This window comes from Diplotaxodon limnothrissa, linkage group LG22 (genome assembly GCF_057381915.1).
Source record: "Diplotaxodon limnothrissa isolate DT_005_m linkage group LG22, D_limnothrissa_male_GT1.1, whole genome shotgun sequence".
Taxonomy (NCBI): domain Eukaryota; kingdom Metazoa; phylum Chordata; class Actinopteri; order Cichliformes; family Cichlidae; genus Diplotaxodon; species Diplotaxodon limnothrissa.
The window spans coordinates 12,553,397-12,578,197 of NC_140616.1; the positions used below are offsets into that span (position 1 = coordinate 12,553,397).

Genomic DNA, 24,801 nt, shown 5'->3' on the forward strand with positions numbered 1-24,801 from the left:
GGAGCTACCTGCCAGAGAGCAGCAGGTAAGTTTTTGATTGTAAAATGAAGTATCTCAAATAAAAAACCCAAAGTTAAACAAAGTATGACAGCAGCCGAGAGCATTAAAAAGCACAGCAAACAGAGAGCATAGTAACGTTTTTAATAATGATTTCTATACAAAAATTCCTTTGATACAGATCATTTCTGAGCAGATCAGAATTCCCTTCTCAGTATAAAAAACAAAAACAAAAATTCAGCTTTTATAACATATAGACAGTGACTGGATGTTCCAGTTTGGAGTCCTTAATACATCTCTGCATTCCTTTTATTCTCTTTGTCTTATTAAACAGACTTCCTTTTTCAGTTTAGAGTCCTCTGAGTAAAATGCCCCCCTCTCTCAAACACACACCTACCTCTGTATATCTCAGTTTCCTTTCTCCTTTCAGAATGATTTTGCTGTCTTTATTTTACATTTCATAGTCCTTGAGATATGAAATCAGCTATCCCTGCAGATTAGTTCTTTGGATGTTTTTCCCTCTACTTCTTTGCCGTGAATAATTTCCACTTCTTGCCAGAGGTTCTATTAGCACCCTGAATGTTGCTTCATTCAGTTCATTGGACTTTGATCCAAGACCACCTGGCCATTTCGAAAAACAAGGCAGGTGCAGGAGATCTTAGTGTCTTAATATTTGGTCAGTCTTTCCCCATTTTTAATACATTTGCAGTCTGTTTATTTCCTATACCTGAAATTTTAAAAACAAATAAGACACAACATATATATAGTTTGGTGTGCATAGATGTTTATAAAGTGCAAATAGTATTTGGTAAAAAAAAAAAAAAGAAAAAAAAAAAAGCTTTATAATGTGAGCGCCCTTTTTGTTTAGGACTTAATCCAGAATATGTAAGTCCACCTCTGGAAACAGTTCACTTTCATCTACATTTCAAATGCCTCCACTCATATTCCTTTTCCCCTCAGCAGCTCGATAAAAATGTCTCAGTCACCCTGCAGGGGGCAGTGTTTCTGTTAAGCGTTTACTTTTCATCCACTACAAAGATTTCTTCAGGGATTTTCTCCTCTGAGTCAGAGCAATCTGACAGCTTGTCCAGGTACTCCATGCCATTGAAGCGCTCAGCAACACAATGGGCGGTGAGACGGGCCTCCGGGTCGTGGTCCCAGCAGTCCTCAATGGAGGCACACAACATCTGGATGCCCTGCATGAGGAGAACAGGCTCACAGTTAGTCAATATAATTGACTTTGGGGCAATGCAACTTAACTCAAACTGCAGCTATGAATGTGCATTTATGCATTTTCAACTGTGTGTTTATCCATATGCACCTCTGTATCAGTACTTTTATAAAGGACTTTTGATGCATTTCTATTGGAGAAACTAGCATTGAGAGTTATTCTTTCTGAAGGACCATTTTGCAAGGAGAATAATATGCAATTCTTTGAACATAAATGTTGCAGCTGCTTCATCTTGTGTACAGCTTCACTTTAAAATATGGAGACACTAGGTGCCACCAGTAGCTAGACACAGAGCTCATTTTAATGTTGTAGATATCACAACAATCCTATTTAAAGAAGAGCAAAACAAAGCGAGAGACAGTGTGTGACAATGCGCTGTGGCAGCTTGAATGGATGAATCTTTTCATTGTGACATACATAGTAAAGCATAAATAAATAAGCTGTGCAGAAGGGAGACGGTTTTAAACCCTCTTGCATTCTACTTTTATTTTCTACATAGCGAACTGCTGAGTACAGCAGCATGAATGTCCTCCAGGAGACACACTGAAAATTTGTGCAGCTATCTCCAAATCTAAACAACACTGTCTCGTTCTTTATGACAGTTTCCCTTTGTTTGGAACAACTATAAACACTTCTGATTTAAAACTTGGCTGCCAATGTGGAAAATAAAGTTTATTTATGGTTTTTTTTTTGTATCTTAGAGAATTTATTGATCCCCTACTATGATTTATTCGTTAACATGGCCACTTTAAGTTTTCTTCGTAGGAAAAGAAACTATATTAACATTTTAAAATAATAAAAATATAAAATGTGAAAGGGGCCACATTCATGAGTAGGTCATAGTTTGCATATACAGACTTTTAACCATGTAAACTTTGCAAACCCTAGTTTAAACACAGTGTGGATATTGCAAGGGACAGCCTGCGTCAGTAATGTTCTCACTATTGGAATTAGGTGAGGGTGAGCAGAGAATGGACACAGTGAATACATCACACCATTACCTGCACTGTTCTCACAGCAGTGTGAAGGATCTGGAATACTGAAGACTGTTTAAAGTAGGTGTTCCATTCTCATTTCTGTGTTTGGCCCGTAGTGATTAATCCCAAATAATCAATGTTATTTTTTTATATTTTATGTTTGCTGTGCTTTGTTTTTAATATCAGCTGACAAATCTGTTAAAACACAGATTTTGTGGTTACAAACGAGGCATTTATAAATTTCATTTCTTACCAAGTGGTTGGTCCAGCTGTTGGGGATCTCAGGTCTTCCTCTGTCCCTGAGGACGCTGTCCTTCATGCTCTCTACACACGGGTGCTCTCTCAGGTTTCCAAACGGTGGCTCGTATGCTTTCACGTCTGCATGTGAACACACAGAAACAACAGGTGGGTTCAGAGAATTAGCCTGTGCACAGCTCAAGATGGTAAGTTTAGGCTTTTACACCTGCCGAGAGCAGGGCAAAACAACTTTGAAACAGATCACATCTGACAGATGAAGTTCTGTGGAATAGAGAGAAAGATCAGATGGAGGTGCCCCACAGCACACACATCAATAACACCTCTCAAAGGATTCACTGTGCGCTCTAAATTGAAACTGTAGGATGCAAACTTTAAATAGCACTGAAGCGGCACAAACAACTGAAGAACCCTAAGCTGTTGATAGAGGGGCCATGGGCGAGATTTTCTGAAGAGAAACACTATCGTCACATTTTTAGCCTTACTGTCGATGAGTTTAAAGAAACCTCAGCAACAATGCTCTGGCTTTGTGTCAGCTCTCTTACACAACAATTCCAGAGTGCTTGTCAAAGGCCACTTACCAGTTGTGTTTACTTAGGGCAAAATTTCAAAGCAGGTCTGCAGGAAACAGCCTGAGAGCTATGAGTCAACAGTTTCCGAAAAAAATATATCGTATGAATTCCAATTCCTCTTTGTTTGAAGTTTGGATTCCTCAGCCGCAACACTGAATTACACTGAAGTTAAAACCTAGCTCAAGCTAATTATCAGTCATTAAAAGATGGACTAGCAAAATTAACAGATTTTATAATGGATACAAAATCAGACTGAGAGAATAAAGTGAAAAAGAGATGCATATTAATAAACTATATAACAAAGTCACTGTGGAGTCTGACTGTGATCCCTGGCATACGTGGCAAATAGTTGTCAGAATTAAAACAGTTTCTACTTTTCTCACCTACAAAGACAGAGTCGTCGTTAAAAACAACGAACACATTTTACAATGCATCCTGGCTGTGTGAAAGTTACAATGTACTATTAAACAACAGTGGTAAATTCTTGTAAATACTCAGGAAGTTTCAAAAGAATAATTTTGAACAGGAACAAAAAACTGATGACCAGCAGCGATAACATGGGCAAGTATGGCTGCCCGTGAAACTGTCTGACGAGTGTTTATTTATGATGTGACTGCTGATAGAAGCAGCAGAATGAAGTGTATAGGGCTGCACTCTCTGCTTAGACTCAGAAAAATGTTGCAAAACTAAGCAGAGAGCAATTTGAGTTTAGATGGATAATGATCCAAAGCACACTGCAACAGTAACCCAAGAATTTCTCAAGGAAAGAAACAGGATATTCCTCAAGGGTCAAGTCAGTCACCTGATCTCAACCCAATGGAGCATGCTTTTCAGTTACTGAAGACCAGACCTAATGCAGAAAGACCCACAAACAAGCAGTTACTGGAAGCGGCTGCAGTAAAGATGTAGCAGAGCATCTCAAGGGAGGAAACAGAGCATTTGGTGATATCCGTGTTCTCTAGACGTCAGTCAGTCATTGACTACAACGGCTCCAGTCAATGCAATATTTTTGTTAGACTCCTTGCATTAAAGCTAAAGGTCTGCACAGTTTGATGTAAAAACCACTGTGGGGGTGGCATGCAGAGGCAAAATGACAAATGCGCGTCACGGTTCCCTTATGGACCCAAATATACTGTGGCTATATTTCTGTCAGTGATACTGCAGCTGCTGTTTAATGTCACACAGCTGAAATACAGAACAATGGCTTTTACAGGCCAGTAAGAATCTAGCAGAACCACTTTAATTTATACTTCATTGTAGCAGAGGCATTTTGTGGTATAAAAATATAGATATTTATACACACATACATATTTTCTAACAATAAAATAGAATACAATCCCTGTAATGAACTGCTGGCTATTAAATCTGTCACTGGAAACACAGAGATTTCAAATGTACTGAATAAAAAAAAAAAAGAAAAAAAAAAAAGCACAATGCAGATTTGTCCTGCATCTTCTCATGTAAATCTCAGAGTTTACGTAACAGTGCAGAACAAAGCTGTGTCAGCTGTCGGCGGGTTCTGAGGTTGCCTCTTCAGTCATAAGGCCAACATGTTGTTGCTGAGAGTAAAACAATATTTTGTATGTGAATTATTATGAAAAAAAGGTAAGAAATATATAAAAGCTGTTTGTAGCTTTTTAAAATAAACTACTGGAACACATAATCCTCACATAAGCATGTTGTTTGTACTGTTTGATGATCGTGATGACGTTTTATTTCTTTTTAAACACGTTAAAAAGAAAAGATCGCAGGGAGTTATGCAACCTACAGACAGGAATTGGAGGATTCTGGGACACAGACTACTGCAAAAAAAAAAAAAAAAAAGTTCTTTACAGTCTGGAACTCAACATTACTGCAAGCAAAGTACTTCTGGTTTGTTATTCAAGCTTAAACACAAACCCAGTCAACCATTTTTAAGAGAAAAGGAGACAGATGTTGTTTGTTTTGTTGTGACAGGTCCAGGGAGTGTATAACTGTGTTCTAGACAGCAAACCCACTTTGGAAAGTGTCAGCAAACATGCTCGTGTGCTCATCTCCAAACAATGCTTCTCGAGTATAGGACTTGTACTACTTCATAAACAAAGTGTGTATTCCAGGACAAACAGATTTGCCCAATCTGGCTCTAAAGGCAAAGATGTTTATTAAAGGTAAACCTTAAATTAAACTGCAGTGGCAGAAGAGGCTTCTGAAAGCACAATACAGTGCGAGTGAGGACTGCTGGGGTTTGCAAAAGTCACACATTGCACACTGACAAGATTTCCTCCAAAGCTATTTAACAACTTCAGCACAGTAACAATGAGGAACTTACACTATATGTCCGACAGCTGACATGTAGTGATGTGGATTTTGCAATGCTAGCACATATTTCCTCCTTAATGTCTATTTTCCAGCCCACTTGTCCGCCATGGCAGTCGAAAGTGTATGTGCATATGCAGCCAAGAGAAATGTAGTCATTTTTCTTTCCTACTGCAAACAAGGAAAAACTCTTGATGAATGGCATTGTTTTGAAGCTTTGTAATTTACATCCGTCACACTGCACTTTTGTTCTCGTAGATTGACCACCTGCTCCCCTACGCACATCCCAAACTCACCAGTCTTAGTTGGCATACTGAAATACTAACCTCACACAGGTCTGCTTAGAAATCAGTCAGCACAAGCATTTCACATTTTGTTTGATAGTCTTTCTCTGCTGCCCTTCCAAGTGAACAATTTTTTGTCTAATTATAGCTTAAATAAAATATAAACACTGAAAATAAGAAGAGAAATCCTGTCACCTAAACACATAAATAATACAGCAAAAGCGATCCAAACAGTTTCCCCATGTATTTGGAAATAAATTAGTAATGTGATCGCAACAACTGTGTCAGCTTCCCCAAGTCTGTCTGAGTCTGGAACATCAGCTTGACTAATCTACTCCCAGCCGCTGCTGGTTTTCATTAGTTTGCGGTGGCTCCAACACTTGTTTTCTGTTGTTAAACTCAAGCATTACAGATGTATGCATGAACATTACTCATTAGCAGAGCTTAATTTTAGGGCATATGGCACCGACTTGCCCTGGAAGCTTACCCTACCATTAACTGCAGCTGATACATTCCCTAACCATCGACTAACCCCATTAAGTAAAACCAAAAAAATATTTTAGCCCGCTTTGTATGCAGCTTCAGGGAACGTAAATTGGCTGCACGTATTTTGACCCTATTTCATCCTCAATCAAGTCTAAAATTTGTTCCTAAATGCGCGTTGTGGCAGCCCCCCCACCACACGCATTAGACCCTCCAGTTCTGAAGGGTTTGATGGTCTGACATCTGGAGAGCAGCTGCCCTAACCTTTCCTCCTCTCCAGTCAAGCTCAACCTCTCCCCTCAGGGAATGGAGGCATTTTTTTTTTCGTCTGCAGCTCCACATTCGACACCACTCCGCTATTATCCTCCTACTTTGCCCCACCCGCTCGAGGAACGCCCTCACAATCTTTCCAAGACCTAAATCTGGACCAGCTAAATTATACAGCAGAGGCATTTTAAGGAACAGACACTCAGATAAAAAGATCTGAGCCTGGAATCTGACTTTTCCTTCTCTTGGAGGTGTGCTGATCTCTCCGTTTCCCCCCTTGCTCTAACCCTTCCCTCAGTCTTGGAAGATAAAGAAGGTAAAGTGATGGTTTGTGCCTGGCTGGCTGTCGACAGACAGTTTTTTTCCTCTCGTCTGGCAGATCTCAGATCAGACCACGGCCTCAGGAGCCGTGACAGAGCAGCCCTGTGCCTGCCTGCAGTGATCAGACATCTTCCTTACATTCACACAGGCAGGTGGCATCAGAGACAAGAGGAAAAAGCAGGGCATCACCCTAGTCATTATACTGATGCCCTGGGATGTGTCACTCTGAATTTATGAGTGTGGGTTCACATCTGCTCATATTTTGTCTCAGGAAGGTAAGATCTCAGGGAGTCATAAGTGACTCACCGACCTCCAGGGAAAACGTGGCAACTTCATAGTAAAAAAACAGCAGCAGGAAAGCAAGCAACTCTTGAGTGTACTTTGTAAACACATCAGCTTTGCTCTCATGCTGCTCTGCTCCAGAATCAATACCAGATCTCAGCCAGCACACTATCTGCAAGGAGATTTTTAGCTGCCAGTAAGGGAAAACCAAATTACACCATCTCATTTGTGCAGCTTATTCTTTCCACCTTTCTCATCGTCTATCAAGGTGAGAGCTTAGCTTTGTTTGTACAGTGATTTAATCTCTGAACAGGAAAACGTCTCCTTCAGTTTCAGTCCTGATGAACTACAGACCTCACCCTTTTACACTTCTCCAAGAAATGCCAAGTCTGAAAAATGGGGACAGAGATATGTGAAACACAGGAAAATGTGAACTAACCGAGTGGCTTCTATCTTTAGTCTAGAGGTGGGACGGGAACCTTGCGCTTCCTTTCCCGAGTAAATTTACACTGGCCTGTCCTGTCTTGTCTGTGCCTGCATGAGTAAAGCTTCACGGCTGCCTATGGTGTGTTGCACTGCAGTGGGAGACTAATTAACTGCTGCCTCACCTACCTGTGTCTCAGAAGAAAGAGACTGAGAGAGACGGGAGGAAAAAATGTAGCGTAACTGAGTTGAAAGTGCCAGATTTAGAAACAGGGAATGGTCGAGTGTATCTGGGCAGGACAAAAATGTGTTTTGGCATAACGTTTAATTCTGTATACAGTGTTTAGGTTAGCTAAACCTAAACTAATGCAAAGTAAGGGAATGAAGGACTTAATCTGACATGCATGTAACGGATGGAGGGAAACGCAGGATAAACAAATGAAGATGTTGTTCGCGCAGATTTCCTGAAATCCCTCAAGAGGAAACCAAATGAAGCCAGAGTGAACCTGGATCTGTTTAGTGCATCTTTACTCATCTCTATATACTGCCTGTCCTGATCTCAAGAGACATTAACCACTAAATGTCCTAATATAAACCACACTTGCAAAGTTAAAATCTCTCTAAAAAAAACCCTGCGTCTTGGGACTGTGCTCTTTGCAAAGCAGGAAATACTCTGTTTTCTTTTCAAATGTGTACCCACAGGGCACTCACGTTGTTGCAGTTTGGAAGGAAAAGCAAGAGGAATTGTGGGTCACTTGCTCATGTTTTTGCTTCAGAGGACTCATGGGCAGAATAACTGCACGATACACTTCAAGGAAGCCCCCTGGGGAGGGAGGGGAGGGAGGTTAGTGGGGGCAAAACAGGAAAACTCAGAAGCAGAAGTGTTCATGCCCAAACCCGGCATTCAATCACTGCTGTGACACAATGGAGACAGGAGCAGTCTCAGAAACAAACAGGACCACAGAGACACAAAAGGAAGCAAAAACAAATAACCTTCTGTCGACATGAAATACTGCACTGTACTGGCTTCAGATAATCAACCACTTCTATTATTTGCACATACCTCGACCTTGTTTTGCTGCAGAGTGACAAACACGAGTAACGGTACATTAGTAAAGTGAAGGCTGATCCTTGAGGCTTCTACAAGATGGATTGTGGCTTTGACACTTTTAGATTTTCTTCCCACCATGACTAATGGGTCAACGAATGCTCACACATAAGTCCTGTCACACAGCTAATAAGTGAACTCACAGTGGAGTTGGTCACTTGGTGCTTGTATTGCTCAGAGGTCAAACAAGCTTTTACAGTATTTCTGAGGATATTTACACAGCCTCTAAAGGGAATTTCATCAATCAGTGCTTCTATTGGTTTCCTATACTTGCAGTGACCCGAGCTAATTTACCAACGAAATTGATGGTTATCTCCGCAAAGGTTAGAGGGAGTGTTAAACGTGTGTAGAGTACACTACGTTGATAGTCAGGAAGACAGAATATTGGGTTTAAAACAAGTACTGAGAAAGCGTGACAGAAAATAACAAGTGAGATGTAAAGTGTCAAATAGTATGCTCGCATTTAGTACATAAACAAGAGTGAAAAAGTTATTTTTTCTCTAAATGTTGAACTATTCTCAAGTAGCCCGTGTTTCAGGAACTAGATACATAGCATAGAGCCTTTCTTCTGCATTTCCTGTGTGATAAGGTTAAACCGACTCTGGCAAGAAACCAATGCTTTTTTCTCACCGACATCTTAAGTATTCCTCCCAAAACACACATTAAAGCTAAACTCTATTTACATAATCATTCACTGATGTTCTATATCATCAATAATTAATTTTACGGCTAAATCATCAGTTTATGTAAGGTTGTTTAATCTATTCAAAACATTTGGATAAAGCCAGTGCAGGCTTTTCATAACTCGTGTTCAGACTTCATTTTATTGACGGTGGGGAAAAAGTCATCTCTCCTTTCAAAAAAAAAAAGCAGGACTAAGAGCCATCATGCGCTACTGGATTACTGGAAGAGTCCTTTTTGACCAGGATATGTCCTTCAGCGTGCACAGTAAACAAATATGTACTGTTGCTTTCTTTCATCTGTGCAATATCACTAAAACTACAAACATCCTGTCTCAGAGTAATGGTAAAAAAATAAAAAACAGTTCATGCATTTTTAACTTCTAGGCTGGACTATGGTAATTCATCATTATCAGGCTGATCTAAAAGCTCCCTGAAAAGCCTTCAGTTGATGCAGCGAGAGTAGACCATATTTCTTTCATATTAGCTTGTCTTCATTGGCTCTCTGTTTAATCCAGAATTAAATTTAAAATCCTTCTCCTCACATACTTCAATAATCAGTCCCTGTTACATCTTAAAGATCTCATACCATCATATTATCCTAATAGAGGACTTCACTCTCAGACTGCCGGCCTACGTGAGTTCTTAGGAAGTTTAAAAGTAGAACGGGAGGGAGAGCCTTCAGCTATCAGGCCCCTTTCCTGTGGAGCCAGCTTCTAGTTGGAGCTATATCAAATGACCTTGAACCGTCCCTCAGTTAAGGTGCCATAGGCTCAGGCTGCTGGGGGAAGGCTTCACATTATGCACACTGCACGTCCTCTCCACTCCCCACGTGTTTATGGATCATTGTGGCATGTTGCTATCGCTTCTTTTGTGCTGTGTTCCGTCTCCCTGCACACCCCTTTTTGCTTTTCGTTTCCCCCCCTCAGCAACAAACAATAAACAACATTGGCATTTCTTTGGGAATTTTAACTGAAGCGATCGTTCTACAGCACAGCGTGTTAACTGATTAACATAGAGCATAGAAGGACTTCATGATCTCACCTCCGACTGCACTACACCTTGAGATGATCTCCCACAGTACGAGAGCCATGGAATAAACATCTGCTTGTTTGAAAGACTCAATGTTTTCTAGGTTGATTCTGGACTCCAACACCTCGGGGGCCATGTACCTGGCAGTGCCCACCTGTGGAAATACAAATAGAGAGCGACACAGATTAATAATCGTCTTTGACCGTAGTTGCAAATGCACAATATTGTTATGCACGATTTAAATATAGAGGTACATCTAAGGGAAGGTGGCGAACCACTTTTTTTTTATCTGCTAAAACAGCAATCGTTTTGTTGAAAACTGCTCGTTAAACAGTAGCTGCATTAATCGAGCGACAGGTAGTGATTTTGTCCTGTGTGCTCTAAGAGATCAAATCACATTTATCTACATGAGAAAAAAAGTTGATGTAGAAAATAATTAGAAAAAAAGGGCACCACTGAGCTCATCAAAACCTTGCTCGTCTTCACATAATTACCATCCTTGAAAATGTGTCCACTGGCGCTTCCTCCTAATGCATTAGGGGCATCACAATGCATTAGGTGTGCTGTGTGGCAAAGGGTGAGCCCTTTTCATAACAAGCCATTTTCATAACAGAGTGTAAATTGTCTCTGGCCTATTACGTCTTTGTAATGAGTCCATTAAGAATCAATCAAGCCTGTTTGTCTTGTGACTATGATAAAACAACAACAACCCAAGAGCACTTACAGCAGTATTTCTATCAGTATTATCCTTCTGGGGACAAGATGGAGTGAGTGCCATATATACACACAATGTCCTGAAGTTGTGAGGGTAAGAAAATGAAAGGTTTGATATATAGCTTGGCTCTTTTCAAAGTCTGACAAATATCCCAGAAGAATTATACGACAGGGCTTAGAGTGGTTTGTGTTTGGGGCACTGGCAAAGTTGATGATGTCTGAAGTGATTGACAGCCAAGTGAAAACAATCGATCGCCCAAAATTTAGTCTTAGGTAAGCCTTACCTGCCCACTGTTGGCCAGCTCATCCACAGACAGAGAGTTGTCCAGCCGAAGCGCAAGGCCAAAATCACACAGGCAGCAGGTCAAGTCATTTTTCACCAGTATGTTGGAGCTCTTAATGTCCCTGTGCGCGATAGGCACCTTGGAGCGACCGCAGGGGGTGCGGTCGCTGTGAAGGTGTGCCACTCCACGGGCTAGCGAACCTCCGAGCAGCCACAGGTCATGCAAGCTGATAATATTATGAGTCAGGTACTCCTGGAGATTCCCTCGTGGATGATAAGCTGTGATCAGCCAGTACTGTCTCGGCTCCTTCCTCTCCTCTGCTGTCAGGAAGTGAAGCACATTCTCATGCCTCAAATCCGCATCTGAGAAAATGTCCTTCTCGTTCTTCCAGGATGGATACTCCTCGTGTGAGAAAATTTTAATTGCTACAGTCTCAAAGCCCTGCTCCACGCTAACAGAGGAGCCCTGCTTCAGCTTGGCTTTGTAAACTTCTGCAAAGCGCCCTTTTCCAACCTGCACGTCCAGCTCGATGGGCAGCAGCTCAGTGTTGTGATTGAGGCTGTTGGCGTGCGTGGAGCTGCTGTCTTCTTCTATAATGACGAGTGGGTCGATTTCCAGCAGAGAATCTTTCTTGTGTCCGCAGTGGCCACTGCGCTGGCGGCACACACGGTAAAAGTAGAAGAAAGTGATGACCACGGTAGCCATAACCAGGAGAGGCACCAGGCTTACTAAGATAACAGCCATCACCTGTGGTTCCGTGGGCCCTAAAGGTCAAAGAATCAGCACGTGTTAATGAAGATAGTGTGAGGTTAAGATGCAGAACAGACAACCAGTTTAAAAGTCACTTTAAATCTGTGAGAGTAGTAACTGTGTTTCTTTTTTTTTTTTTTTTTAAACTACAACACCCACAATATGAAGACATAAAACACTAAATTACTTTGTGGCAGATTGTATCAGCACTTAGCTACAAGTAAAGTAATCAGAAGACAAGAGAAACCCGACGCTTCTTTGAGGAATGTTTATCAGGATCAGAGCTAAAGTTAGATTCTCAGCCACAAATGTAAACTGCTCCAAACCCTGACCCAGTCAAGCACGATCTCATGTCTGATTCTTATAATTTGGGAGGTGGTGTGTCTGGTAGCTGCTTTGGTTTTGGCAAACAGTGAGAGTTTATGCTTGTGCTGTGTTTATAGCAGAGGTGGGACCAAGTCATTGTTTTGCAAGTCTCAAGTAAGTCTCAAGTCTTTATCCTCAAGTCTCAAGTCAAGTCTCAAGTAATGTCAGGCAAGTCAGAGTCGAGTCTCAAGTCACTGGTGTAAAAGTCCGAGTCAAGTCACAAGTCTGAAACTTTGAATTTCAAGTCCTTTCGAGTCTTTAAAAAAAAAAAAAAAAACGAAAAAATAATGTTGCAGTTATGCTAAATGTAAATATTAGACCATGTAATTTTAAAATCTGTGTTTTTCTCAACACATGACAAAATAGTGAACTTAGAAAATATACACAAATTGTGAAATTGCACCTCTTTAAAATGCAGCTCAATTAAACCTAGCTCCAAGAATAATTTTCACCGACAGTTCTGAGATAAGCTGCATGTTATTCTTGGATGCGGTTGTAGGACCGGCTTTAAAATCGCATGACAAAAATATCATACACATTAAAAAAAAAAAAACTGTATCACCAACATAGCCTGGACAACATTTGCTAGTTAGATGAAGTCAGCTATCTCATCTTAGCATATTTATATGCATATTTATAATCATACGGTTCTTGGAGTGAGTGCATACACTCATGAAGTTTAGTAACTTCCGGTCACTGCAACAAGCCCAGGTACAGATGGGTGCAGGACCTTGAAATGCACCGTGTAGAACGAAAGACCATCGTACGTATCATAAGTTTACCAGTCTCACAAATTGTCGTCATAAATACACATTCCTTAACCGTTTATTAATAGGACCTTTGAGCTCAACGGTAATTAATTAGTAGTGGAAATAATTTCTGGTACCCATCACAGAAATGTAGCAGTGACAACAATACTGTATGCTGTAATCGTACTGGGCAATTAGTGATACAAAAAACCTGTTTTATCCTGTTCTAAAACAGGATAAATAAAAGTATATGTTTTTGTCAATGTACCATAATAACAGAAGCGAAACGCAATATTGTGTCAGGACAATTCACTATTTATGCACAATAAATAAAGGAGCATAGCGCGACAATTTCTGTTCAGCGCCAGACTTGCTTACCTATATCACTAATTATGTTATGAAAATGACGTATTAACTACTAAAAAACACTGACCTTCGTGTAAATGCTTGGAGCAGACTAACCTGTGAGCTGGAGTGTTCTGGGACGTTATATTTGATCTTTGAATGGCTGCAATCCAGGCCATCCGTGGCATCTTTGTTACTTCGGAAACATATGTTTGGCTTGAACAATTTCTCTTCAACGACATAATCCGATAACAACCGATCTCTTTACCCGTCGGCTTCCCGTGGCTGTCATGTGACCGGCTATTGCAGTTAATAATACAACAGCTTCTTGACATTTTTGTGTTTCTTTTTATCGCTGTATAACTGATTTTAATTGAAAGCCTGCGTGCGCTAGTACCGCTTGCCACGAGTTCCCAGAATCCTTTGCGGTTCTACCCGTGAATGACGTCACATTTTCAATCTCTATATAATATGCATGTTAAATTTTATATTTGGGGTAAAATATCAAGTCTTTTCAAGTAAACCGGTTCAAGTCCAATTCAAGTCCCAAGTCATTGGTGTAAAAGTCCAAGTCAAGTCACAAGTCTGAGAACATTTTTTCAAGTCAAGTCTAAAGTCATAAAATTAATGACTCGAGTCTGACTCGAGTCCAAGTCATGTGACTCGAGTCCACACCTCTGGTTTATAGTCCAGTTTTTAAAGCTGCAGCAATAGAAGAAGATCTATAAAAAGTAGATCACCAGACATAAAACACTAAACAAGAAAACCTCAAATGGTCCCCAGTATGAAGCGCTCTAAATTTAGTCATTTATAAGTTGTGTTGCTAAAGCAAATGCCACACTTTATTTAGCTGTCTAGCTTACATTTGAGTTGCATAACACGTGTAGGCAAGAGTATCACGTGTGCATTATTTTTCAAGAAATACCTGGCAAACAATTTTAGGAGCAAGTGTAAATGCGCGGAGCAGAGTCAGGCATCTAACCGACAGCTGAGTTGAGCCCTCGACTTCTCTCTAATTTTTTTTTTTTCTGAACAGGAAACCACATGTCTGAAATCCTCTACAGGGCCTCAGACAGACTGTTTGTTTTGATTTTTGTGGAGTGAGAAGCTATTTCTCACAACAAACCTGTCACTGTGCCTCCAAACTCCTCCGGGCTTTAGACAAAATCCTTACTTGTTGTGTGAATTATTGAAAGTGCAGAAGTAATGCTACATTTAAGGTCTGGAGATGCTGTGAAAAACCGTGTTATTGAGAATTATCTTTAAGTTCAAAGTGTGAAATACTGCATACACAAGGGTAGAATCTTTAGAGGGAAAAAGGCTTTAAGAAATACTCTTGCTGGTGGGAAGTAGATCCATACTACTCACATACCTGCCTGTTAAATATGATGCTTCAGATATGCTTAGCTTAGCATAACATAACGACTGGAAACCATCGAAAACAGTGGTACCTATCATCTTAAATAAAGCTTTAAAGTTGTACTTGTTTATTTGTTTACACACCATTCAGTCACAGCATTAAACCCACTGACAGGTGAAGTGAATAACATTGATCATCTTGTTACGTCTTGTTCGATTCTGGCATTCACATGGGTGTTACTCTGACAAACCACCCGCTCACATTCAATATAACAACTGACGTACCTTGTTTTCACTCAAGCTAGGTCTCATTTCGTAACATTGCCGTTCCCAGTAGGCTTTGTTAATGTGTTTCTGATAATAGGGTGGGAAATACCATTAGCTTGCTTCTCAAGGCAGCTGTATACCAGTATGAAGAGAGGGAAAACTGCAAGCAAAAGCTGAATCGTTAAATGGTGCTTTGTTCAACAGGTTCAAATTGGCTTTATTGCCCTGTTGTTCAAGCTCATCTGCAGTGCCTTTACTACAGAACTTACCCACTTTAGTCACTGAGAACTTCCAAAGAGCACACAGACATTCCCAACAGTGAGAAAATATGTTTCCATGACGTGCTTTGCTCCGCGCAGATGCTTTCAATTTGGCTTTCGGTGCAGAGCCAGGTCTCGGAAATGTACCTTAGTGTTATTACTGCCGGGACACCGTAGTCAAAATACATCTTATTCCAGGGCCAATGTTGTAACTGGAGTCTAGAAGCCAGTGTCTACATGATCTCCTAAAGCTGTTTGCAATTATGCATCTGGAGAGCATCCCAGTGCACACATGTTGGCACTCATGCACGACAAACTGATAAAAAATTCTGACGTTATCATGTTATCCTCACAAATGAAAGAATAAATACTTCCACTTCTAAGATGTTAAATGAATCTTCCTCCACTTTAAAAAGAAATGAAAGATAGAGGGAGTAAAACTTAAAAATCAGATCAAATAACTGGTGTGCAATATGTAAGGTATGACTCTCCCAGTGATGAACTCTGAAAACTATTTCCAGGCAGGGGTGTAGCACAGAACTCTGAGCCCCACTCAAAAGCACTCTCTGCAGGAACCCTTCCTTTCTCATATCGCTCATCCATCATTGTGTGTGTGTGTTTTTTTAAATAGATAATTGAGCCAACAACTTTACAAGAACCTGTAGGGGTCCTTAGAGTACCACTTACGTCCATAACGCTGCACATGTTAAAATGGACACACACTTCTTAGCGTGCTGTCGTCTACAATAACTTGAACATCTAGAATTGAATGTTCATGATTCTAATGTCATAAAGACATTTGAAATACCAACCCTATAGTCTTCTAACACTTACATTAAGAAAATGCCGAGACTACTATGCTGCATAATAAAGACCGTTGTATTACGAACATGTTTTTTCCACCCACCACCCCAAAGAAAATGTTTTCTTAACATCCTGCGTAATTATAAGAAATCTCTCTTCATCCTCCCCCCCTGCTCTCTTCACTTCCTCTATCACATCTTCTTCCTCACTATCTGCCACACAGACTTCTAGAAGAATGATGCGTGCAGGATTGATATCAGCCTCTAAACCTGCTCACAGCCAACAGCCAAACACCGTTTTCAGCCTGTGCGGTGCTAAGGGCACATCAGGCGTCAAACCAGGTCATCAGGGCACACCAAAATAACTTGAAGCTTATTTGTGTTTACAAAACCAACACTATAATTACACTATAATAACACTATATTACAATAATATGAGTCATAGTGATTTTCTTGTCTTGTTCCTTTGATGTTATCAAAGACAAACAGAGATGTCATGTGGTTACTCTCGGCTGCTCCCTTGTCACAGTGGGTCGCTGTTTAATTTGGCAGAGTGTTTGCAGTGGATTCCTAATGCAATCCCACAAGGGATGTTTTATTGGCTGGAATTTAAACAGAGACATTTGGCTTGCAAAACTAATGTGTAAACCACTACTCTAAGGAGCAAACACCATGCATGACATAATAATGTTTACACTGTTTGTCGATGTGCTGCCTGACACTGTTTCATTATAACTAGCAAAATAAGTTTGTTTTTTTCCCTTGTGTCGCATCATTTGGAAATGAACCTGCTGCTGCTCAATCGCTCTGGCTCTTTCTGTAATTCAAGGCCGTGGGTTTCATGGTGATAAGCTGTGCTAGGTCTTTTTGGTAGCTATATTGTCACTTAACAGCTGCTGAGAGCTAAACTTTTCTCGACTGGTTAGTTGTGCTCTACTCTCCTTTCTTTTTAAAATAATTTTTTGTAACAGCTGTCTTCCCTCGGTTTGCTTATTTGACCCTCACCTTTCTTGCTATCGATCCTTTGATTTTTGCTTTCTTGGTGAAAAACATGACTCAGTGCACATTATCACCTAGTTAGAGTAAAAATTAACTGTGGTGCAGAATTAAGTTCAGAGCATTTTTCCTCACTTCTAACGAATAAAAGGGGCATCAGAGAGCCTCTGTGTTTATTTGGAATCAAAGTTCAGACACCCACCGAAATGTAGTTATGACACCAATTACTTAGACATATAATGTCCCTGTTTCCAGCTGCAGCTCTGAAGAGGCTTTAGCCTGCTTTAGTTAATTGTTTGGGTTTTACAGCTTGCAATTTGACCATTTTGGCTTAATTTCACTCTTATCAAACCAATTTCCATTCAGAGCGCTCAGCTATATTCAAAAGGCTCTAAAAATCTACTGCATGGACTTATGTACCAGTGTTGCTAGACTGACAAATTTGCAGCTATTTGTTGCGCATAGTTTAGCATTTAACAATAAAAGATTCAAATATAGCAAAAACAAGTTAAATATTAATAGTGAACTGTCTTCTACCACATTTATTTCATACATTTTGACAAATTGCCAATTTAACTTACTTGGGTCAAAAAAGACGCGCTCATTGCATTCATCCTCAGAGCACGAACAGATGAAGAACTTTGAGCCCATGCCACTCAGCTCTTTCATTTCACACTCGCTGTTGTTGTAGTCCTTTAAGACTAAGCCGTACAGTTTTTCAGCTGGGTTGTGGCACACTGTATCAAAGGTGACGTTGCCATCTTTCTTCCTCCTGAGAAAGAGAAGGCGGATAAACACTTTTTACCAGTCAAGTTTGAGTTCGGGTATTCACTACCTGCTTTTCAAAGATTTGTAACAAAGAGATGATGGCAGACCTACACTATTGTGCGAAAGTCTCAAGTCACCCCTGATTTCTTTATATTTTGCTAGGAAAATGCTAAACAGCTTCAGCGATTTATTGAAATGTGGAGGCCAATCCATGACTGATAGTGTTCCATTGTGCGTTTTTCTGTCGGTATGTTTTTACTGCATCAAATTAGACAAGATCTTCTACTCACTAGCTGAAACACAGCCCCACACCATGATGGCACCTCCACTGTTTTACAGATGGCTTTAGACACTCACTGTTGTACCTCTCTCCTGACCTTCTCCTTACATATTGACAACAATTTCAAACAAAAATGTCAAATTTTGATTTATCTCTCCAGAAGACACGAAAGGCTTCTTTGCAGCGGTCCTTCCACTGAGACCATTTCTTTGCCTCTGATGATGCCCACATCTTTCCAGTTGCACAGCAGGTCATTACAGGATCTTTTCCTATCTCTTAAGAACGTAACTTTTAGATACTGTTCATCTAAATCTAGCTTTTGGCCTGTCACTTCTAATTTTATCCACCATGTGCTCAGTTTCCTCAATTTTTTTATTTTTACAGACACACTGCTCAACATGCTGTGATTGGTCAAGCTTTCAGCTGACATCTCTTTTTAGAAATCACTTGATGATGCAAAAATATTATTTTATTCCTGTCAAACTGTTATGTTTGGTGTTTTTCTTACATTTGGTTAAAGGAAAGAAAACAAATTGTATGTTTGTCGACTGCTAGTACTACAAAGTACTTTCTTCTCGCTCTCTGCTCCCTTTCGGGGTTGCCACAGTGGATCATCAGCCTCCATCTCAACCTATCTTCTTCTGCTACACCAACCCTCTGCATGTCCTCCTTTACTACATAAATCTTATCTACAGTCTTCCTGTTTTCCTCCTGCCTGGCAGGTCCACATTGAAGACCTTTTTCCCAATATTCTCTGGGAATTCTCTGTTCTCTGCACACGTCGAAACCATCTAAACCTTGCCTTTGAAACCACTCGACCCGAGCTGTCCTCTAATGTACTCAATTCTAATTTTATCCGTCGTGGTCACACCCATGGAAAGTCTTAACATCATCAGCTTGGCCTCCTGTCTTTTAGTCAGTGCCACCATCTATAAACCATACATATGCCAGGTCCCATATATAAACCATTCTTTTCACTCTTGCTGCTACCCTTGTGTCACAAATCATCCCTAATACATGTCTCCACCTACTCTATCAAACCTGCACTCTCTTCTTCACCTGTCTTGTGCACTGTCTATTGCTTTAGATGGTTGAGGTATTTAAACTCATATTTCCTTGCACTTTTTACCTTGCACTCATGTAAAAGTTCTTATGTATAGACACAACACCGGTTCATCCCTTTCTGTTAGGCGCCTTTTTTGTGCTTGATTGATTTATAGATAAGTGTTAAATGACTTAAACAACAACCCAAGCACAAAATAAAATCCTCTGAAAATGTTCAGGCACAAGCGCTGAACTGAAGATCAATGAAAAGCAGCTTATGTCCAAAGAAAAGCTCTGTAAGTCTGGAGAACTACTACTCAGGAACACTTGAGTATAACAAAGTTTGGCTTCTTGGAAGCAACATATACAGAAATGAGAGGTGGATCAAGACTTTTGCACAGCCTTAATAATTAGGTACATAATGCAATGACAAACTTGTAGCTGTAAATGGCAATTTTTATGTAATATACAATATACACACACACAAATGACTAAAACATTGAATTCAAAGTTCTAAGGATGGAGACTTAAATACAAACAACAGAAGAAAAAAATAAAAACTTGGCTCTGTACAAATCAGCATATTTACATTTGGAATTCCTGCTGAGCAGTGCTACCTGGGCGGTTATGAGAGACATTTTAAAGAGGTGCTGCTGTCCACGTGCCATTAGCTTTCTGCTAACCTCAGCTCATAACAAGCCCACTACACTGCGAGTATAATGAGAAACAGCAGCACTGCTTTAAGCTTTTAACACCAATACAAATCTGCTTCCTACTGCTTCTCACAATCAGAGTCAGATTTGATGCTGACGGGTGGTTAGGCGATCACGAGCTGTCATAATCGGGCCGGCTTTTTGGGCAAAATGCTGACGGAGAAAGTGAAAAAAGCAAAAGGTCACACAATGAAGGAGATTTTAGAGCTTCAGGAAGGAAACGACGGCTGATTTCATGAATAAATAAGTAGCCATTGTTCCCCTTATTTCCTAACTTCGCTTTGTGTTTGCATGAAGAGGCGTATAAATATAAAAAGGCACAATAAACGTCAGAAAGTAAAGAACGAAACAAAGAAAAGCTCTTGAGTCTCTTTGCTATAGTTTAATTGTTCATTTACATCCTGAATCATTGCATTAGAATCACAAGGCAGGAAGTTCAGTGGACACTTACCAAATACTGACACACACGTCTTCTTTTTGGGGGCAAATAGATGTAATGCCACACTCCACCTTACAGTTCCCTTTACCCGAGCAGTTAGTTGGCTGTATATCACAAAACTTGCACAGCTTATGTAGCTTCATTATAGAGGCCTCTGGAAAAAAAAAGAGGAAGTGAAAGAGGTAAGATTAAGTTGTGAATTTCATTTCAACAGCCTTAAAAACCTGAAATTTAATCAAAGGACGGAGGTATTTTGGAATTTGTCAGTGTGCAGAAGCTGATATTCCACATAACCACAGGAATATCCAAACAATTTCATACTACAGGGGTGGACACATTTTCCTCCCCCTGTGGGAGCTTAACAAAGCAGAGCAGTGGCATCCACCTCCTTTGGACTTGTTCAGACCTGTATCAGTGAGACACACAGGATTGTGTGAGGAGTGCCTGTGGGTTTGATAATCATCTAAGGAGACAACTGCCAGACAGGCAAGAACAACAAACAGAGGAAACACGGATGAATTTTCTTGCTGAGGGTCTCTAATTTGTCAGCCCGATGAGTCGGCTCCCCATCAAGTAAGGTGTTGTGCCAACACCGCTGATGATTTGTTGATGGAAAAAGAAAGGGGAAAAAAAACGAGATTATGCATCAGTCTGTGAAGAACAGGAGCGAGAAAGAATTTTATTTCCAAAAACAGTCCTAGGATGCAGTTCTGTAATTTATCCTTGCATTGAGGGACGTGATGACAAAAACCCCACCAAAATAAAATCAGAGACAGAAAGGTGAAGAATCTCTTCTCTAGTTTTTAAAAGGAGTTCTGGCTACTACACAAAATTATGAGCGAAAAGAGGATGTTGTGGCTTTAAGATGTGGAAACAGTTTGTAAAGGGGACATTTCAGGTTTACTAGGATTAATAAGGAGAATGATTAAAAAGAAGAAACAATCACGATGTCTGGCAGGATTGAGATGCATGCATTGCATGTGTTACGCAGAGTGGAAACACGTGACTTTGCTGGTTCAGTTAAACCACCTAACCACAGTTCATCTGTATGCTGACTTCACGTGTACAGGAAGTTGAACCTGCTGTTTTCATCAGAGAATTCAACTCACGAACAAACCAAGAGGGAAAACACCGCTTCTGGTACACTGATGTACCTGAAGTTGGTCGATGTCTCAAAATGGCACCGCTGAGGGTTTATCACATGACCAAATAGTAAATAAGTTTTAGAAGGGGAAGTGTAAGTGAAAGCGTGCTTCTTGACATGGTCAGCAAAAAAAAAAAAGAAGTATGCTTTGGGCTTCACACAAGCTTACGAGAAAGGTGCTCTCTGTCAGTGTGTGTGTGCTCTTAACCTGGCACAAGGATCCTACTATGTCTGTTCCCCCAACACCCAGGCTGCAGGGTGGGGTCAGCAACAGACACGCTGTACAACATGCACCCTGGAAGTGCAGCAAAATTAGATCACTGCCACCGGATGGCTGCGCCTGACAATCAGCAGCAGATGAGGCACTTTCACAAGACCTTATCAGGAAATCGTTGGCTTTTTTTGTTTTGTTTTTGCTTTCAGGGCTTGTCTGCACTGAGAGAGGCCTTCACAAATAAAAAAACAAAACAAACATGAAAATATCACACCTGAACTCCAGACTAAACTACGCCACAGAGCAATTTTAAAAGTCTGCCCAGCGGGCTGGTGAGGTGTTTTGAAGTAAATCAGCACTGAAGGGATAGTCCATGCCTGAGTGCTGTAGGAAGGTGGCTGAGCCTGAGTATTTATATCATTAGAGCAACTCCTCTGAAAGAGCATGTCATTTTAACCCAGGAGGAGGCGGGCAAAGGAAGGGATGAATGGTAGTAATTGTCACCCAGGGCTACATATAATTGCAGAGAGGTGGGGGGAAGGATTAGGAGCAGCCAAAGCCACTTGGTGCCGCTGGGACTGAGTCTGAGACAGATGAAGGTAAAACACTGTCTTCCTTAAGGGGGGGGGGGGGGGGGGCGTTAGACCTGTTAGCACTGTGGCTACACATCAAAGATGCAGATAACCAAAGGAGGCTGGTGACTTACAGCAGGTGATGTCTTCCCAAAGCTATCGCATTCGCACTGATGAAAGTTGCGACAGAGAGACTCACGGAGTCAAGTGAAGCTAATTTACATTTGAGACCACATTAGCAAGTAAAGTGTCCTGAATAAACAAGGCTTCGCACCTGGGTATTTTCTTTTTACGTAGTTTTAGCTAAAAGCTAAAGAAACACCTGTTTGGGGAAAAAAAGCAATTACAGTATCATATTTTTGCCCAATAAATAAATAAGGGTAATCAATTGTCACTTTGTATCACTCCGCTTCTTCTTCACAGAGTCCGCTGAAATAAGTTCCGAAGCTTTGACTACTTTTCTGAGAGTTTAAAGTTCAACTCACCCGCCTCCTCGAGCAGACTACTACCAAAGAGTATCATTCCACACCAAAAAGCGGAAAACCGAAGTAGCTCCATTTAGACTGTGCGCTGCCCTCTTTCTCATTAATTTGCCGAAGCCTTGACAGCGGGTTAATATCCAGTCTCCGCGGACTTTCTTCGGCCCGCCTGTTGCTCCCTTTTAAACGCCTTCACGGCTCCGGGAAGACGAAGGAAAAGAAGCAGATTGGGTAAACACAAGGCAGGACTTACCCTATATGACTCACAGTATGTGCGCATTTCATGAAACAGGAAATCTTCAGAAGGGGTTGGACAGGTTTTTTTCTCTTCTTCTCGTATTCTTTTTTTTTTTCTTCTTGGTCAGGCTCATGCGGCTCTGAAGCATGTCATTAAGAGGCTGAAAACCAGCAGAGCAAGACTAGAAATGACACGCTCTTTTTTTTTTTTTTTTTTTTTTTTTTTTTTTTTTTTTTTTTTAAAAGAAAAAAAGAAATGACACGCTCAAAAAATAGCTTAACCGCCTATAGGCTTTTAAGTCAATGCAAACACCCTTTTACTTCAAAACAGTCACTCGTTGCAGATCTTATTTAGAGGTGTCAGCTTTGAAAGGTAGCTGCTGAGTTCTGTGTTTTGGATTTATTAGAGTGTTACTGCGTTTTACACAATAAAAACTCAGCACATTAAATTCACTTAAATGTCCCCATCCAAGTTCAAAGTTTAAATTGCGTTCCTCTGCTGCTGCATGATTTTGCTGGAGAGGTTCCAGGCCCACGGTTTGTCAAGGATGACATGAGAAGCTGTGAGAGTATCTTTATATCTCACAGTGTTGGTTTTTATTGAAGACACACAGAGGTTAAGTCCACTATAACACCGATAAATTACTGGTCTATTGCCAGGGTTTTGCAGACATGCTTTTGCTTTTCCTCTACATACTTGAGATGTGATGTCAGGTTTCAGTTCTGACCCTGTAACCCTTTGGCTTATAACTCTTTTTCTTTTTTTCCTTTTTTCCGAGCTGTACTTTCTATAACCACCAGCTCAGTGAACTTTATTAGCACCTCTTATATTACTTCTGGCAAGCCGGCTTCAGTGTAGGTGCAGTGTTGAGTTTAAAAAGAAAAAAACATCAGAAGATGCCTCAGAATAATGATCATCATGTTTTGAGATGGTCTTCAGTGATAGTTGACTGTACATTTTAGGCATACAAATTCTAATACAGGAGGTTTTAATGTACTCTCAAATAGTATGGTGCATTTATTTATTTTTTTCATATTTGCTCTTAGTCAGTGGGTGTGGGTGGGTTTACACAAGTCTGTGCACGTTTTTATTCAAGCCTGCATGGCATTCAGCCACCCGGCACTGCATGATGGGGTCCAAGCCACAAGGTGGAGACCCCACAGCGTTGTGAGGCAGCTCCCCACAGATCATACAAAACCTAAGTAGATCACAACATCCTGCTGAGTGACCACAGCACCCGAACAAAACGCCTTCAGAACTTTATAAATATACTCTGTACCAAACTGTGTGATTTTATCTGCCTTTGCGCTACAGGAAGCGCAGCACACTCAAGTGTGCCAAGAAAGGCTTATTTACACTTTTAGCCCCCCCTCCCTAAACCTTGCACAAGTTTCTCCATGCACGTCTACCTTTGAATGATTTTTTTTCCTAGTTCATTGCGCAAACACAGATAAACAAGCACCAGGTAAACATACAGGTGCTCGCCGTTCTTGTAAACTTCTCTGGTCAAGTGAAAAGATCAACAGACCAGCCTGATAACAAATCTCTGGATTCATGCCTTGGGATAACACCGGTGGCAAACACGCACTGCATGCATTATAAAAGGCTTTTCAGGGATGTCAGTCTCTTTGCACATCTGTGTCTCTGTAGTTAAAATAATGATAAAAACAAGTGTGGTGTCTTTCCCACACAGGATTTTCTGCATAAAATGTATGCTCATTGCCCACCGGAGGTATTACACAAAAGGAGATGACACACGGGGATATTGATTCATTACTAAGTGCTAAGCTGAGGAGAAGGCAAGTACTCA

At 40.7% G+C, this 24,801-nt stretch overlaps 1 protein-coding gene across 1 annotated transcript; it reads right to left on the reverse strand.

Moving 5' to 3' along the window:
* Positions 1-210: 210 nt before the first annotated feature.
* LOC146609534 (TGF-beta receptor type-2-like) lies at positions 211-23,016 on the reverse strand. The gene is made up of 7 exons (XM_085346349.1): positions 22,760-23,016; positions 20,357-20,498; positions 17,682-17,872; positions 11,206-11,969; positions 10,220-10,361; positions 2,459-2,583; positions 211-1,193 (listed from the first exon to the last, which is right to left on the reverse strand). Exons 1-7 carry the CDS (start codon positions 22,830-22,832, stop codon positions 1,014-1,016), a joined length of 1,617 nt encoding a protein of 538 aa, XP_085202475.1. The 5' UTR covers positions 22,833-23,016; the 3' UTR covers positions 211-1,013.
* Positions 23,017-24,801: the final 1,785 nt, after the last annotated feature.